At 63.7% G+C, this 13,170-nt stretch overlaps 2 protein-coding genes across 8 annotated transcripts in view; one reads left to right on the top strand and one right to left on the bottom strand.

The window, feature by feature from the left end:
- The window catches only part of CPSF1 (cleavage and polyadenylation specific factor 1), a 64,545-nt gene extending 54,506 nt beyond the window's left edge, over positions 1-10,039 (top strand). The window contains exons 3-38 of one of the 4 annotated variants that reach the window (XM_023188229.2): positions 1,522-1,549; positions 1,644-1,777; positions 1,930-2,010; positions 2,147-2,298; positions 2,404-2,550; positions 2,763-2,902; positions 2,979-3,089; positions 3,165-3,258; positions 3,380-3,467; positions 3,538-3,660; positions 3,745-3,796; positions 3,875-3,972; positions 4,044-4,118; positions 4,208-4,288; positions 4,376-4,465; positions 4,605-4,715; positions 4,790-4,931; positions 5,009-5,187; positions 5,261-5,397; positions 5,479-5,653; positions 5,727-5,933; positions 6,118-6,207; positions 6,307-6,450; positions 6,533-6,685; positions 7,479-7,595; positions 7,692-7,782; positions 7,867-7,951; positions 8,023-8,164; positions 8,249-8,401; positions 8,490-8,666; positions 8,744-8,810; positions 8,884-8,931; positions 9,005-9,160; positions 9,282-9,370; positions 9,447-9,585; positions 9,663-10,039. In XM_023188229.2, the coding sequence (XP_023043997.1) occupies positions 1,522-1,549; positions 1,644-1,777; positions 1,930-2,010; positions 2,147-2,298; positions 2,404-2,550; positions 2,763-2,902; positions 2,979-3,089; positions 3,165-3,258; positions 3,380-3,467; positions 3,538-3,660; positions 3,745-3,796; positions 3,875-3,972; positions 4,044-4,118; positions 4,208-4,288; positions 4,376-4,465; positions 4,605-4,715; positions 4,790-4,931; positions 5,009-5,187; positions 5,261-5,397; positions 5,479-5,653; positions 5,727-5,933; positions 6,118-6,207; positions 6,307-6,450; positions 6,533-6,685; positions 7,479-7,595; positions 7,692-7,782; positions 7,867-7,951; positions 8,023-8,164; positions 8,249-8,401; positions 8,490-8,666; positions 8,744-8,810; positions 8,884-8,931; positions 9,005-9,160; positions 9,282-9,370; positions 9,447-9,585; positions 9,663-10,024 (4,458 nt within the window). In that variant the 3' untranslated portion in view covers positions 10,025-10,039. Of the gene's footprint in view, positions 1-1,521; positions 1,550-1,643; positions 1,778-1,929; positions 2,011-2,146; positions 2,299-2,403; positions 2,551-2,762; positions 2,903-2,978; positions 3,090-3,164; positions 3,259-3,379; positions 3,468-3,537; positions 3,661-3,744; positions 3,973-4,043; positions 4,119-4,207; positions 4,289-4,375; positions 4,466-4,604; positions 4,716-4,789; positions 4,932-5,008; positions 5,188-5,260; positions 5,398-5,478; positions 5,654-5,726; positions 5,934-6,117; positions 6,208-6,306; positions 6,451-6,532; positions 6,686-7,478; positions 7,596-7,691; positions 7,783-7,866; positions 7,952-8,022; positions 8,165-8,248; positions 8,402-8,489; positions 8,667-8,743; positions 8,811-8,883; positions 8,932-9,004; positions 9,161-9,240; positions 9,371-9,446; positions 9,586-9,662 lie in introns of all 4 variants that reach the window. The other 3 variants (XM_023188231.2, XM_023188228.2, XM_023188230.2) reach the window with 3 other exon arrangements.
- The window catches only part of ADCK5 (aarF domain containing kinase 5), a 22,794-nt gene continuing 19,418 nt past the window's right edge, over positions 9,795-13,170 (bottom strand). For 3 of the 4 annotated variants that reach the window (XM_023188233.2, XM_023188235.1, XM_023188234.1), the window contains 12 exons: positions 12,275-12,350; positions 11,965-12,165; positions 11,748-11,888; positions 11,552-11,665; positions 11,341-11,472; positions 11,186-11,269; positions 11,028-11,109; positions 10,879-10,957; positions 10,705-10,796; positions 10,370-10,622; positions 10,180-10,296; positions 9,795-10,080 (listed from right to left, as the gene is read on the bottom strand). In XM_023188233.2, coding sequence (XP_023044001.1) covers positions 9,975-10,080; positions 10,180-10,296; positions 10,370-10,622; positions 10,705-10,796; positions 10,879-10,957; positions 11,028-11,109; positions 11,186-11,269; positions 11,341-11,472; positions 11,552-11,665; positions 11,748-11,888; positions 11,965-12,165; positions 12,275-12,350 — 1,477 coding nt within the window. In that variant the 3' untranslated portion in view covers positions 9,795-9,974. The remainder of the gene's footprint in view (positions 10,081-10,179; positions 10,297-10,369; positions 10,623-10,704; positions 10,797-10,878; positions 10,958-11,027; positions 11,110-11,185; positions 11,270-11,340; positions 11,473-11,551; positions 11,666-11,747; positions 11,889-11,964; positions 12,166-12,274; positions 12,351-13,170) is intronic. The other variant, XM_023188236.2, reaches the window with a different exon arrangement.

Genomic DNA, 13,170 nt, shown 5'->3' with positions numbered 1-13,170 from the left:
TCTCGGCCTCCCAAAGTGCTGGGATTACAGGCTTGAGCCACCGCGCCCGGCCAATTCCTCCTATTTTTGCTTTACTAAAAGTTTTTATCATGAATGCTTTTCTCAGATGCTTTTTTGTATCCATTAAAATGACATGATTTCTTTCCTTAATTTTGACAGCATGGTAAGTTTAGTGATGGCTGTTCTTGTGGAAAACGGGTTTTGTGTTCCTGGAATAACGCAGCCCAGTTTTGTTATAATACTCCTGCTTGTCACTGGGCTCATCTGCAGGTGTTTTGAGGAGGTTGGTGTCACTTCCTGTCCCACCTGTCTGTGGGCTGTTGGGGGGCCTGAGCCACCTGCGGTGCCATCAGTTCCACACCAGTGAGTGAGTTTTTTTTTTTTTTTTTTTTTTGAAGTTTGTCATTACTTCTGAAACCTTTGGTAGAATTTGCAGGTGAAGCCCTAGAGTTGCCCTTGTCGATGTGAGATGGGTATTGGTTTGTGGATGCCTCTTCTGTATCTGTTAACCAGCTTCCAGGATGCCCTCCCCATAGCACAAATCCATCATGAAAAATGACCTCGAGGTGGTTCACACCTGTCATTCCAGCACTTTGGGAGACCGAGACAGGTGGATCACCTGAGGCCAGGAGTTCAAGACCAGCCTGGCCAACATGGTGAAACCCCGTCTCTACTAAAACTACAAAACTTAGCCGGATGTGGTGGCGGGTGCCTGTAATCCCAGCTACTCGGGAGGCTGAGGCAGGAGAATCACTTGAACCCAAGAGGCAGAGGTTGCAGTGAGCCAAGATTGTGCCATGCCATTGCACTCCAGCCCGGGTAACAGAGTGAGACTCCATCTCAAAAACAAACAAATAAAAAAACCCACTTTTCCCTTGCCTTGAGGCAATGGTATATAAGTATGCTAACTAAACTAACTACTTAGCAAAGAAGACACAGCCTCTTATCATTCTGGGACAGCAGTGAAAAGGGAGGAGGTAGAGAGGCAGCCTGAGGGAGCCCGAGGCGTCAGGATAGCTCAGGCTTCCTCCTCTCTACCAGGCGCCAGGATCAGTAGCTACAGGTTCCCCTTGGCTCTAGCTTCCTATCCTGTGACATTCGGACCCGGGGCCAGGGCTGGGCGCTGTGAGTGTGCAGTCAGGCAGGTTTGGGGGTGTGCAGATGCAGAGACAGTGCACTCTGACCCTGAGTACTTGCCTCACAGGGCCTGGCTGCTAGGGAGCCGTGAGGTGGGGGTTTCCGGGCTGCTAGGGAGCCGTGAGGTAGGGGCTTCCTGGGGAGGGGCCTGTGCCAGGGCTGCGCCGTGGGTGTGAGAGCATGAACGGGGGTCGCTGTTGGGGGGTGTGCACAGCAGTCTCCAGAAGCCCCTGGTCTGCTCCGTCCCTCCCTCCCTGCTGCAGAGAGGGTTTGGGCAGAGCTCCCAGGAGGCAGGGGCCAGCCTTGGTGTTTTTTTCTCATTCCCTGGATGAGGTGAGCTGCCAGATGTGGCCCCTCACTGCCCTCTCTTTCTCCCCGCTCCAGGCTCTGACCAAGAATGACAGGAGCGCAGGTGAGTGTGGTGGGGTGGCCTGGGGCTGTGCGGGTGCCAGTGCGGGTGCCAGGCATGGCTGGGCCCTGACCCTGAGCCCTGGCGTCTCCCCTAGAGGGGAAGGCCCACCGGGAGAAGCTCGAGCTCGCTGCCTCCTTCTCTTTCTTTGGCAACGTCATGTCCATGGCCAGCGTGCAGCTGGCAGGAGCCAAGCGGGATGCCCTGCTCCTAAGCTTCAAGGATGCCAAGGTGAGTGGTAGGCTTGGCGGGGTGGGCCTGGCCAAGTCATGGGAGTGGGTGCCAGGGCCTGGTGGGGTGGGCCTGGGCACAGCTGTTGGTTGCCGGGGGTGACACTGTCAGGACAGGCAGTCGGCAGCCACGGCTGTGCCCTCTGACCCCAGCTGTCTGTGGTGGAATACGACCCGGGTACCCATGACCTGAAGACCCTGTCGCTGCACTACTTTGAGGAGCCTGAGCTTCGGGTAGGGCCATGCTCACGCCCTGACCCAGGCCCCAGCCCAGCCACCCTCCCTCCCCCTGCAGCTGGGTTCTATTGCCCCAAGTGCTTCCCTTGGGGTCTCCTATGCTGGGCCTGGCTGATGCTCCCTCTGCCCCCAGGATGGGTTTGTGCAGAATGTGCACACGCCGCGAGTGCGGGTGGACCCCGACGGGCGCTGCGCAGCCATGCTTGTCTACGGCACGCGACTGGTGGTCTTGCCCTTCCGCAGGGAGAGCCTGGCCGAGGAGCACGAGGGGCTCGTGGGTGAGGGGTGAGTGCCAGCTGAGGCCGGCTGTGGTGCTCGGGTGGGGGGCCCCAGAGCCCAGGCTCCCCTCCCCGCACCCCTCCTCTCCTGCTGAAGCCCCTGGCCCCCCAGGCAGAGGTCCAGCTTCCTGCCCAGCTACATCATCGATGTCCGGGCCCTAGACGAGAAGCTGCTCAACATCATCGACCTGCAGTTCTTGCATGGCTACTATGAGCCCACCCTGCTCATCCTTTTCGAGCCCAACCAGACCTGGCCTGGGTGAGCCCCCTAAGGAGGCCCCTCTGCGCTGTGGGCCCCCCAGCTGCCTTTGCCTGGGGCGGGGCTCATGGGGCATGGGTGGGGTTTGTGGGGTTTGGAGCAGGGATTATGGGGTATGGGTGGGGCTTGGGGGCGGGGCTTGCTCCGTGAGGAGTGGGGCCTGGATCTCTGCAGGGAGGTGAGGCCCTTGGCTGACTCACTGGCATCCCCAGGCGCGTGGCCGTGCGGCAGGATACGTGCTCCATCGTGGCCATCTCACTGAACATCACGCAGAAGGTGCACCCCGTCATCTGGTCCCTCACCAGCCTGCCCTTTGACTGCACCCAGGCTCTGGCTGTGCCCAAGCCCATAGGTGAGTATCCTGGGAGTGGATGGGGGGTGTGTGGAGGGAGCACTGAGCCTGCCCACCAGCCTGTGTCCACCTCCAGGTGGGGTGGTGGTCTTTGCCGTCAACTCGCTGTTGTACCTGAACCAGAGCGTCCCCCCGTACGGTGTGGCTCTCAACAGCCTCACCACAGGCACCACAGCTTTCCCGCTACGTGAGTGTGGGGTGGCTGGGGTGGGGCCAGGGGTGGCTTGGGCCTGCCCAGTCGGCCTGACCACCCACCCCACAGGCACCCAGGAGGGGGTGCGAATCACCCTGGACTGCGCCCAGGCCACCTTCATCTCCTACGACAAGATGGTCATCTCCCTCAAGGGCGGCGAGATGTGAGCCCCTCCCCTGCCCATGAACTCTGCCCTCACCATCCCCCCAAGTCCCCTAGGGTCTCCTGGCCCCCTTCATTCCCCCAGGTCCCCGTCCCCGACTCAGAATTCTCCCTGCCCCCAGCTACGTGCTGACCCTCATCACCGACGGCATGCGCAGTGTCCGAGCGTTCCACTTTGACAAGGCGGCCGCCAGCGTCCTCACCACCAGTGTGAGTTGGGACTGGGGGTTGGCTCTGGGTCCAGGCCTGGTCCCGCCCTCACCCACCTGCCCTTCCTCAGATGGTCACCATGGAGCCCGGGTACCTGTTCCTGGGTTCTCGCCTGGGCAACTCCCTCCTCCTCAAGTACACAGAGAAGCTGCAGGAGCCCCCGGCCAGTGCTGTCCGTGAGGCTGCCGACAAGGTGGGTTTCCTAGGTCCATCGGGCCACCGCCCTTCATGTGGACACCGCCGTGGCATGCCACTCAGTGCCCCTCCTGCCTCACAGGAAGAGCCTCCCTCAAAGAAGAAGCGAGTGGACGCGACGACCAGCTGGTCAGGTGAGGGCCGGGCCAGGGCTGGTCGGGAGTGGGGCCAGGTGACCCAGGGCTGCTCTCAGGTGAGCTCTCTGTGTGCAGCTGGGGGTAAATCGGTGCCGCAGGACGAGGTGGATGAGATTGAAGTGTACGGCAGCGAGGCCCAGTCGGGCACACAGCTGGCCACCTATTCCTTTGAGGTGAGATTGAGGCAGCAGTGCCCCCATCCCAGCCAGTGCCCCCAGCGGCCCCTGACTTTGCTGTACCGCAGGTGTGTGACAGCATCCTTAACATCGGACCCTGCGCCAACGCTGCCATGGGCGAGCCTGCCTTCCTCTCTGAAGAGGTGCCCAGGGTTGTGGTCGGGGCTGTGGGCAGGAGCTGGAGTGTGAGTGGCAGTGGGGGGCATAGTCCTCACCCCTGAGTCCTATGCAGTTTCAGAACAGCCCTGAGCCGGACCTGGAGATCGTGGTTTGCTCTGGCCACGGAAAGAACGGGGCTTTGTCAGTGCTGCAGGTGTGTGGGCAGGTAGGGGCGGGCGCCTCCTGGTGGGACCTGGGTGGGCTCACACCCCATCACACCCCCACCCCATCACCATTCTAGAAGAGCATCCGGCCCCAGGTGGTGACAACCTTTGAGCTTCCCGGCTGCTACGACATGTGGACAGTCATCGCCCCGGTGCGTAAGGAGGAGGTAGGTGCGAGCCCGCTGCAGGGAGGCTCTGGGATGGGACCGGCACTGCCTTCTTGTGGACTGGGGGTCCCAGGTCGCATCTGCGTGCCTGCCCTCACTGGACTGTGGCTCCCAGCCTGCTCCCCTTTGGCCCTGACAGGAGGACAATCCCAAGGGGGAGGGCACAGAGCAGGAACCCAGAAGCCCTGAAGCAGACGATGACGGCCGTAGACATGGATTCCTGATTCTGAGCCGGGAAGACTCAACCATGGTGAGGGGCAGGGCCTGGGACCTGGGGCTGGGGCCCTCTTCGGGGGGTGCCTCCCTCACAGCTGTTGCCCGCAGATTCTGCAGACGGGGCAGGAGATCATGGAGCTGGACACCAGTGGCTTTGCCACGCAGGGCCCCACGGTCTTTGCTGGGAACATCGGGGACAACCGCTACATTGTCCAAGTGTCACCGCTGGGCATCCGCCTGCTGGAAGGAGGTAGGTGGTGGGGATGGTGGGGGATGGGGCAGGGGTGAGCCCTGGGGAGGCACGTGCTGACCGCCCCATGTCCACAGTGAATCAGCTGCACTTCATCCCCGTGGACCTGGGCGCCCCCATCGTGCAGTGCGCCGTGGCCGACCCCTATGTGGTCATCATGAGTGCCGAGGGCCACGTCACCATGTTCCTGCTGAAAAGTGACTCCTACGGTGGCCGCCACCACCGCCTGGCACTGCACAAGCCTCCGCTGCACCATGTAGGCCCCTCATTCCCGGCGTCCCCCCGTCCCCGCCCCCTGTCCACCGCTGAGCCCACCCCTCTCCCCGCAGCAGTCCAAGGTCATCACGCTGTGCCTGTACCGAGACCTCAGTGGCATGTTCACCACCGAGAGCCGCCTGGGCGGGGCCCGTGACGAGCTGGGAGGCCGCATCGGCTCGGAGGCCGAGGGCCTGGGCTCGGAGACTAGGTGCGTGGGGGCCGGGGGCACAGGTAGGGGCTTGGGTCCCTGTGGCTGGCAGGCTGCCTGTGACCCTCTGCTGGCCCCCAGCCCCACCGTGGATGACGAGGAGGAGATGCTGTATGGGGATTCGGGCTCCCTCTTCAGCCCCAGCAAGGAGGAGGCCCGGAGAAGCAGCCAACCCCCTGCTGACCGAGACCCTGCACCCTTCCGGGCAGAGCCCACCCACTGGTGCCTGCTGGTGCGGGAGAATGGCACCATGGAGGTAGGTGGTGCCCTGCGCTGTGGCCCAGCCGGCTCTGCCCGCCTGCCTCCACTGACTGCTGCCCACCCCGCAGATCTACCAGCTCCCTGACTGGCGGCTGGTGTTCCTGGTGAAGAACTTCCCCGTGGGGCAGCGGGTCCTCGTGGACAGCTCCTTTGGACAGCCCACCACACAGGGCGAGGCCCGCAGGGAGGAGGCCACGCGCCAGGGGGAGCTGCCCCTCGTCAAGGAGGTGCTGCTGGTGGCACTGGGCAGCCGCCAGAGCAGGCCCTACCTGCTGGTGAGAACGCCTGACCTGGCCTCCCCTTCCCGTCTTCCCGTCTTCCCCATGGCCCTGCCCCTTCCCATGGCTCCGCCCCTTCCCATGGCTCCGCCCCGTCTTCCCCACAGCCCACCTCTTCCCATGGCCCATCCCATCCTCCCACGGTCCCGCCCCTTCCCACGGCCCCGCCTCACCCTGCCAGGTACATGTGGACCAGGAGCTGCTCATCTACGAGGCCTTTCCCCACGACTCTCAGCTCGGCCAGGGCAATCTCAAAGTCCGCTTTAAGAAGGTGCCAGTGGCTGGACTGCAGGGGCGTGGGGTGGGTGCGGCACAAGGGATGGGTTTCAGACCGGGAGCCCCTGGAGGACCTGCATGGTTCCCCCCCCAGGTCCCTCACAATATCAACTTCCGTGAGAAGAAGCCAAAGCCATCCAAGAAGAAAGCAGAAGGTGGCGGCACGGAGGAGGGGGCCGGGGCCCGGGGCCGCGTGGCGCGTTTCCGCTACTTCGAGGATATTTATGGCTACTCAGGGGTAGGCCAGCACTTTTGCAGGGGACTGTGGTGGGAGGGAGATGTGGCCTTATCCACAGCATCCTGACAGCGCCTGCCCCTAGGTGTTCATCTGCGGCCCCTCCCCTCACTGGCTGCTGGTGACCGGCCGAGGGGCTCTGCGGCTGCACCCCATGGCCATCGATGGCCCCGTCGACTCTTTCGCTCCATTCCACAATGTCAACTGTCCCCGCGGCTTCCTGTACTTCAACAGACAGGTGGGGCCTGGCCGGTTCCCAGCAGCACTGGCCGATGCTGCCCCAGCTGGGGGCTGAGGGGGAGGGAACAGGAGAAGGGGACCATTGGCTCCAACCTGAGGGCCAGGAACAGTGTCCAGAGGGCCATGGGGTTGAGGCTGAGGAGCTGGAACCTGGGGCTTGGTGCGCCAAAGGTCTGGAAAGGGGTGGTTCGAGTTGGGGCTGCAGCCCCTGGGGTCCCCGCCACTGCTCTGCTGGCTAGCTGGGCAAGCCCTCACAGGGCCCGGCCTCTGCAGTTCTCAGGAGAGCTGACTTGAGCGCTAGCTCTGCCCCTTGGCTCTTCTGTGACTTTGGGAGGGTGCACATGCCTTCTGATCCTGGTTCCCCATTTAAGCCACCACAACACTCCAGGTCGCTTGAGGCCCTGACTGGGATGCGGTGAGTGCTTCCCGGGCACCTGGGGACTCAGGACTGTCCGTGAAAGAGGGCAGCCCTGGCTCCCTCTGCCTGCTTTTCAGTCCCCAGCATGGCAGTCTGTGGACCCTTTGTCTGCAGCCTCCAGTGCCCTCCTGGCCTAGCTTTCCCCTCCCCTGTGGCCAACATCCCTAGCCCTAGCTGAGCCTGGGAAAACGGACAGGAGCCCCAGAGGCTGAGCGGCAGCCCATTCCAGGACCTTGCCTGGACACAGCTGCCCCTCACCCACCCCTGCTCCCAAAGAGCTGAGGGCAACATCCCAGGGCTCTTGGCGGCCTGGGCCTGCCTGCCCCTGCCCTTGGCTAGCCCTGGATCCCCTGACGCTGTGCCTCCACCCCAGGGTGAGCTGAGGATCAGTGTCCTGCCTGCCTATCTGTCCTATGATGCCCCATGGCCTGTCAGGAAGATCCCGCTGCGTTGCACGGCCCACTATGTGGCCTACCATGTGGAGTCCAAGGTCTGCCCCCCCCCCCCCCCCCCCCCCCCCCCCCCCCCCCCCCAGGGACCTTCTGGGCCTGACCACTGGTGTGTGCCCCCCCCCACTAACCCACAGGTGTATGCGGTAGCCACCAGCACCAACACGCCGTGTGCCCGCATCCCACGCATGACTGGCGAGGAGAAGGAGTTTGAGACCATCGAGAGAGGTGGGGACACCCACGCCATGCTCCCCCATCCTCAGCCCCATCTTGGGGAAGCCCCACCCTGATTGTCACCCTTGGTCCCCACAGATGAGCGGTACATTCACCCCCAGCAGGAGGCCTTCTCCATCCAGCTCATCTCCCCAGTCAGCTGGGAGGCTATTCCCAACGCCAGGTGAGGCTGGGCCGGGGTGGGGGCTGCCCAAGGCCCCCGGGGCAGCATCCTGAGGCCCCCGGCCCCTACAGGATCGAGCTGCAGGAGTGGGAGCACGTGACCTGCATGAAGACAGTGTCGCTGCGCAGCGAGGAGACTGTGTCGGGCCTCAAAGGCTACGTGGCCGCCGGGACCTGCCTCATGCAGGGGGAGGAGGTCACGTGCCGAGGGCGGGTAAGGGGCCAGTGGGTGGGGGCGGGAGCAGGCAGCCCCTGGCAGCCCCTATGCCATCCTTACAGCCATTCCCATGCCCTCCAGATCTTGATCATGGATGTGATTGAGGTGGTGCCTGAGCCCGGCCAGCCCTTGACCAAGAACAAGTTCAAAGTCCTTTACGAGAAGGAGCAGAAGGGGCCTGTGACTGCCCTTTGCCACTGCAACGGCCACCTGGTGTCGGCCATCGGCCAGAAGGTGTGCCAGTCCCACCTGGCGGGTGCCCCCCGCCTCACTCCCACCTGGCTCAGCATCTGCCCCCGCTCAGCCTTCCCTCTGCCCCCAGATTTTCCTGTGGAGCCTGCGGGCCAGTGAGCTGACAGGCATGGCCTTCATCGACACGCAGCTGTACATTCACCAGATGATCAGCGTCAAGAACTTCATCCTGGCAGCCGACGTCATGAAGAGCATTTCGCTGCTGCGCTACCAGGAGGAGAGCAAGACACTGAGCCTGGTGTCGCGGGTACGCCTGTGGCTGCGGTGCCCGTGTCTGGGTGGGTACCCACCCAAGGCACCTCTGACACCTCTTCCCGCCCCCAGGATGCCAAGCCCCTGGAGGTGTACAGCGTGGACTTCATGGTGGACAACGCCCAGCTGGGTTTTCTGGGTATGTGGGCAGGGCCCTGGGGAGCTGAGGCTGTGGGGGTGGCCGGGAATGACCCTGGGCCTCTGCTCCCCAGTGTCTGACCGCGACCGCAACCTCATGGTGTACATGTACCTGCCCGAAGGTGAGTGCGTCCTCCACCCCCTCTGCCTGGGCTGGGTCTGGGCTGATAGTGACCCAAGGCCTTTCTGGTCCAGCCAAGGAGAGTTTTGGGGGCATGCGCCTGCTGCGCAGGGCGGACTTCCACGTGGGTGCCCACGTGAACACGTTCTGGAGGACCCCGTGCCGGGGGGCCACCGAAGGGCTCAGCAAAAAGTCGGTCGTGTGGGAGAATAAGCACATCACGTGGTTTGGTGAGTGTGGGGGGCAGGTGTGTCTGGGTGGCGGGCCCTAGGGTTGGCCTGGCTCACACCAAAACCCTCCCCACCACCAGCCACCCTGGACGGTGGCATCGGGCTGCTGCTGCCCATGCAGGAGAAGACCTACCGGCGGCTGCTGATGCTGCAGAACGCGCTGACCACCATGCTTCCGCACCACGCCGGCCTCAACCCCCGTGCCTTCCGGTGAGCCCCGGCCCCGCCCCTGTGCAGCGCCCCCTCCACCCCAGCCCGCCCTGACCCCCCTGCCTGCACGCCCCAGGATGCTGCACGTGGACCGCCGCACCCTCCAGAATGCTGTGCGCAACGTGCTGGACGGCGAGCTGCTCAACCGCTACCTGTACCTGAGCACCATGGAGCGCAGCGAGCTGGCGAAGAAGATCGGCACCACGCCCGACATAGTGAGTGCGCGCCCCAGGTCTGTGCCCGCCCCTCGTGCGGGTCCCCACCCACCCATCCACCCGTCTGTCCCCTGCAGATCCTGGACGACTTGCTGGAGACGGACCGCGTCACCGCCCACTTCTAGCCCCGTGGATGCCGTTGCCACCAGCACCACCGCACTACCTCCCACCGCCATTTTTGTATAAAACACAAGGAAAAACATTTTTGTTTGAGAGGAGTGTGTGGTCATTACACGGCCTCCTGGCCCAGCTGCGGTCACAGCCCCCCAACGCGAGTGCCCACGAGGCTCGAGGCGTCCACACCTCCAGCGCCGCCACCTCCGTCGGCTCAAGGCGTAAAGGGCCCCCGCAGGCCCCAGGCGGCTGCCGTGGTCGTCGGGCCATGCACCCTAGGTCTCCAGGTACTGGTAGAGCTCCTCCGCTGGGGGCACGAGGCTGAGGTGCACCAGAGCACGGGCCAGGAGGGCAGTCAGCCGCATGGCCAAGGTCTCCAGCCTGTGCGGGTCAGGTCACAGGTGGGTGGGGAGGTGGATCGCAGGTGGGTGGGAGGTGGGAAGCAGGCCCCCGCCATCCACCTGCCCCGCAGCTGCTCACCTGAGCGCCACTTCAAACTTGAGCATCTCCCAGACAACCTTGGCATGGCGCAGGAGGCTGGTGCCGTAGACTCCCCGGTACGTGGCGCCCACCAGGCGGCTCCAGCCCCGGACGGCCCTGCACACACCCGCATTAGCGCCGCGTCAGCCCCACACCAGCCCCACCACGGGCGCCTGCTCGGGCCACCGACCTCTTAGCCATAAGGAAGTAGCGGTCCACGGGGGCGCCAAGGGCCACGTTGATAGCGCGCACGGTGTTGATGTTGCGCAGTACCAGCAGCATGGGTCGCGGCAGCGCCCTGAGCACCGCCATGATGGCCTCGAAGTGCTCGCGAGCCATGTCCACCATGTAGGCTGCCTCCTCGCGGCTCAGTAGGTGTGAGCCCCACAGCTGCCCCAGGCGCACGGGGCGCTGCATGAGCATCTCGGAGAACAGGAGGTAGTCTGGGGAAGGAGGAGGCTCTGAGCTGGGCTCCGCGCCGCCCGCCTCCCTGGTGGTGCCCCGGCCATCCCCGCACGCCCTCACCTTGCACCCCCAGTGCGGCTGCGTGCGCCCTCATGGCGGCGTCGTCCCGCAGGATGATGGCCCGCCACAGCTGGCACAGGGCTGCGCGGTCCCTGGGTGTGGATGGGCCCGCAGCCATGAGCCCCTGTGGCAGGAGAGGCTTGCCCTGCCCCACGCCCACCCGCCCGCACTCACTTCTCCTCCAGGAACTGGTAGAGCCCGTGGTCCAGCAGCACCAGCTCCGCTTTCCCGTCCGGGCCTTTCCGCACCAGAACTAGGGATACAGCCTCTTAGGTCGCACTGCGCCCACCCCAAGACCCCCCAGCCCCAGGGTAACTTCCTACCGTTGCCAGGGTGTGGGTCCGAGTGGATGAAGCCCGTGTAAAATATCTGCTCAGCAAAGGCCTTGATGAGCTTTTCTGCTATCTGGGGAGAGGAGAGACCTTGCAGTGCACGTAGCACCGGCCCGCCCTGACCCGCCCCGCCCCGCCCCCGCACTCACGTCCTTCACCGCCAGTCCCTGGCTCTTGATGGCCTCCACATCGTTGACCTTGCAGCCGGCGCAGAAGTCGGCGGTGAGCACGCGCTGGGGAGAGCAAGAGGCTGCGCTCAGCAGGCCCGGCGCTGTGCCCACCCCAAGGGCCTGGCCCAGCCCACCTTGCTGGACTTGTCCCAGTGCACGCGGGGCACCACGATGTAGGGGAAGTGCGCCAGCTCCTGCGCACAGCGCTCCGCGTTGCGGCCCTCATTCTCGAAGTCCAGCTCCTGGGCCAGGGTCCCCTTCAGGTCCTGGGGGCCAGAGGGTGGTTGAGGACCAGCTCTGCCTACGTGCTTGCTCCTGCTGGTCGGGGAAGGGGTAGGGCGGTACCTGGAGGACCCAGCTGAAGCCAAAGCTGGGGTGCATGACCTCAATGAGCCGCAGCAGGAGCTCCAGGGTGTGGATGTCCCCGTCAAAGCGGTCCCGCAGGTCGATGTACTGCACCTGCACCAGGCGAGGGCATGGTGAGGACATGGGGTCCCCTGTGCACTCCGAGTCCACTGCTGAACAAGGTGGCCCCACATACCTTCACAGCCACGCTGGTGCCATCGTGCAGCTTGGCTCTGTGCACCTGTGCCAGGCTGGCGGCAGCAATTGGCTGGTAGTCAAACTCCTGGAAGAGCTCATGGGGCAGGGCCTGGAAGTCCTCAAGAAACAACTCGTCCACCTGGAAGGACAGGTGCTCAGAGCAGCCTGGGGCCACTGCCGGAGCCCACCTCCCTCTGCCTGAGCATAGCACTCACCTCCTGGAAGCCCCGTTTGAGGGCTCTGTCCTCCAGCACGCGCAGGGTCTGGGTGTACTCGGGGGGAAGCAGGTGGTTGAAGGAGCACAGCCCCTGGCCCAGCTTCACGTAGAGGCCCCCGTTGCTGATGGCCCCTGCCACCAGGGCGTCAGCCGCCCTCTGGTGACACGCAGACATCACCTCCAAGTAGCCTGGGCTGTTCTGACCACAGGCATGGGGAGAACACATGGGGACAGGTGGCTGCCTCCTCAGTCCCACCCAGCCCACCACCTCATGCCCACCACCATGTGCCCAGGGCACCGGGACAAACCTCTTCCACCCCTCGAAGGACAACATTGGTGCACCACCAGTAGTCCAGGGAGATCTGCAGGCCGACCTTCAGAGACCTGCGGGTAGAGGTGGCCTCAGTCTCCAGGGGGACAGGCTCAGGACTCCAGTGCTTGGTCCTCTTGTCAGAGTCCTCATGGTCTAGCCTCACTCCGGCCAGCCCTTCATGTCCCCAGGGTGGGGCCAAGCCAGGGTCCAGCCTATTGCCCCACAGGCCCGTGTGAGCACAGGGGGGACTGCTGAGCTCATGGAGTGTCCTGTGGCCCTGCAGGTCAGTCTCAGCTCAAGAGCAGTAGAACAGGGCCAGGTGCGGTGGCTCATGTTTAGTATCCCAACACACTGGGAGGCTGTGGTGGGAGAATTGAGCTCAGGAGTTCGAGACCAGCCTGGGCAACATGTTGAAACCCGGTCTCTACCAAAAATACAAAAAATTAGGCAGGCGTGGTGGTGCACACCTGTGGTCCCAGCTCCTCAGGAGGCTGAGGCAGGAGGATTGTTTGAGCCCATGAGGCGGAGGTTGCAGTAAGCTGAAATTGCACCACTACACCCCAGCCTGGGCGACAGAGCAAGACTCCATCCAAAAAAGATCTGCAGTCAGGCGCAGTGGCTCACGCCTGTAATCCCAGCACTTTGGGAGGCCGAGGTGAGCGGATCACCAGAGGCCAGGAGTTCAAGAACAGCCTGGCTAACATGGTGAAACCCCGTTTCTACTAAAAATACTAAAAATTAGCCGGGTGTAGCGGCGCACACCTGTAATCCCAGCTACTCGGGAGGCCAAGGCAGGAGTCGCTTGAACCTGGGAGGTGGAGGTTGCAGTGAGCCCAGATCGCACCACTGCACTCCAGCTTGGGCAACAAGAGCGAAACTCGGTCTCAAAAA

This window comes from Piliocolobus tephrosceles, chromosome 7 (assembly GCF_002776525.5).
Source record: "Piliocolobus tephrosceles isolate RC106 chromosome 7, ASM277652v3, whole genome shotgun sequence".
Classification (NCBI taxonomy): Eukaryota; Metazoa; Chordata; class Mammalia; order Primates; family Cercopithecidae; genus Piliocolobus; species Piliocolobus tephrosceles.
The sequence above is the reverse complement of the archived record's forward strand: the minus strand, read 5'-3'. Positions and strand labels throughout refer to the sequence as shown.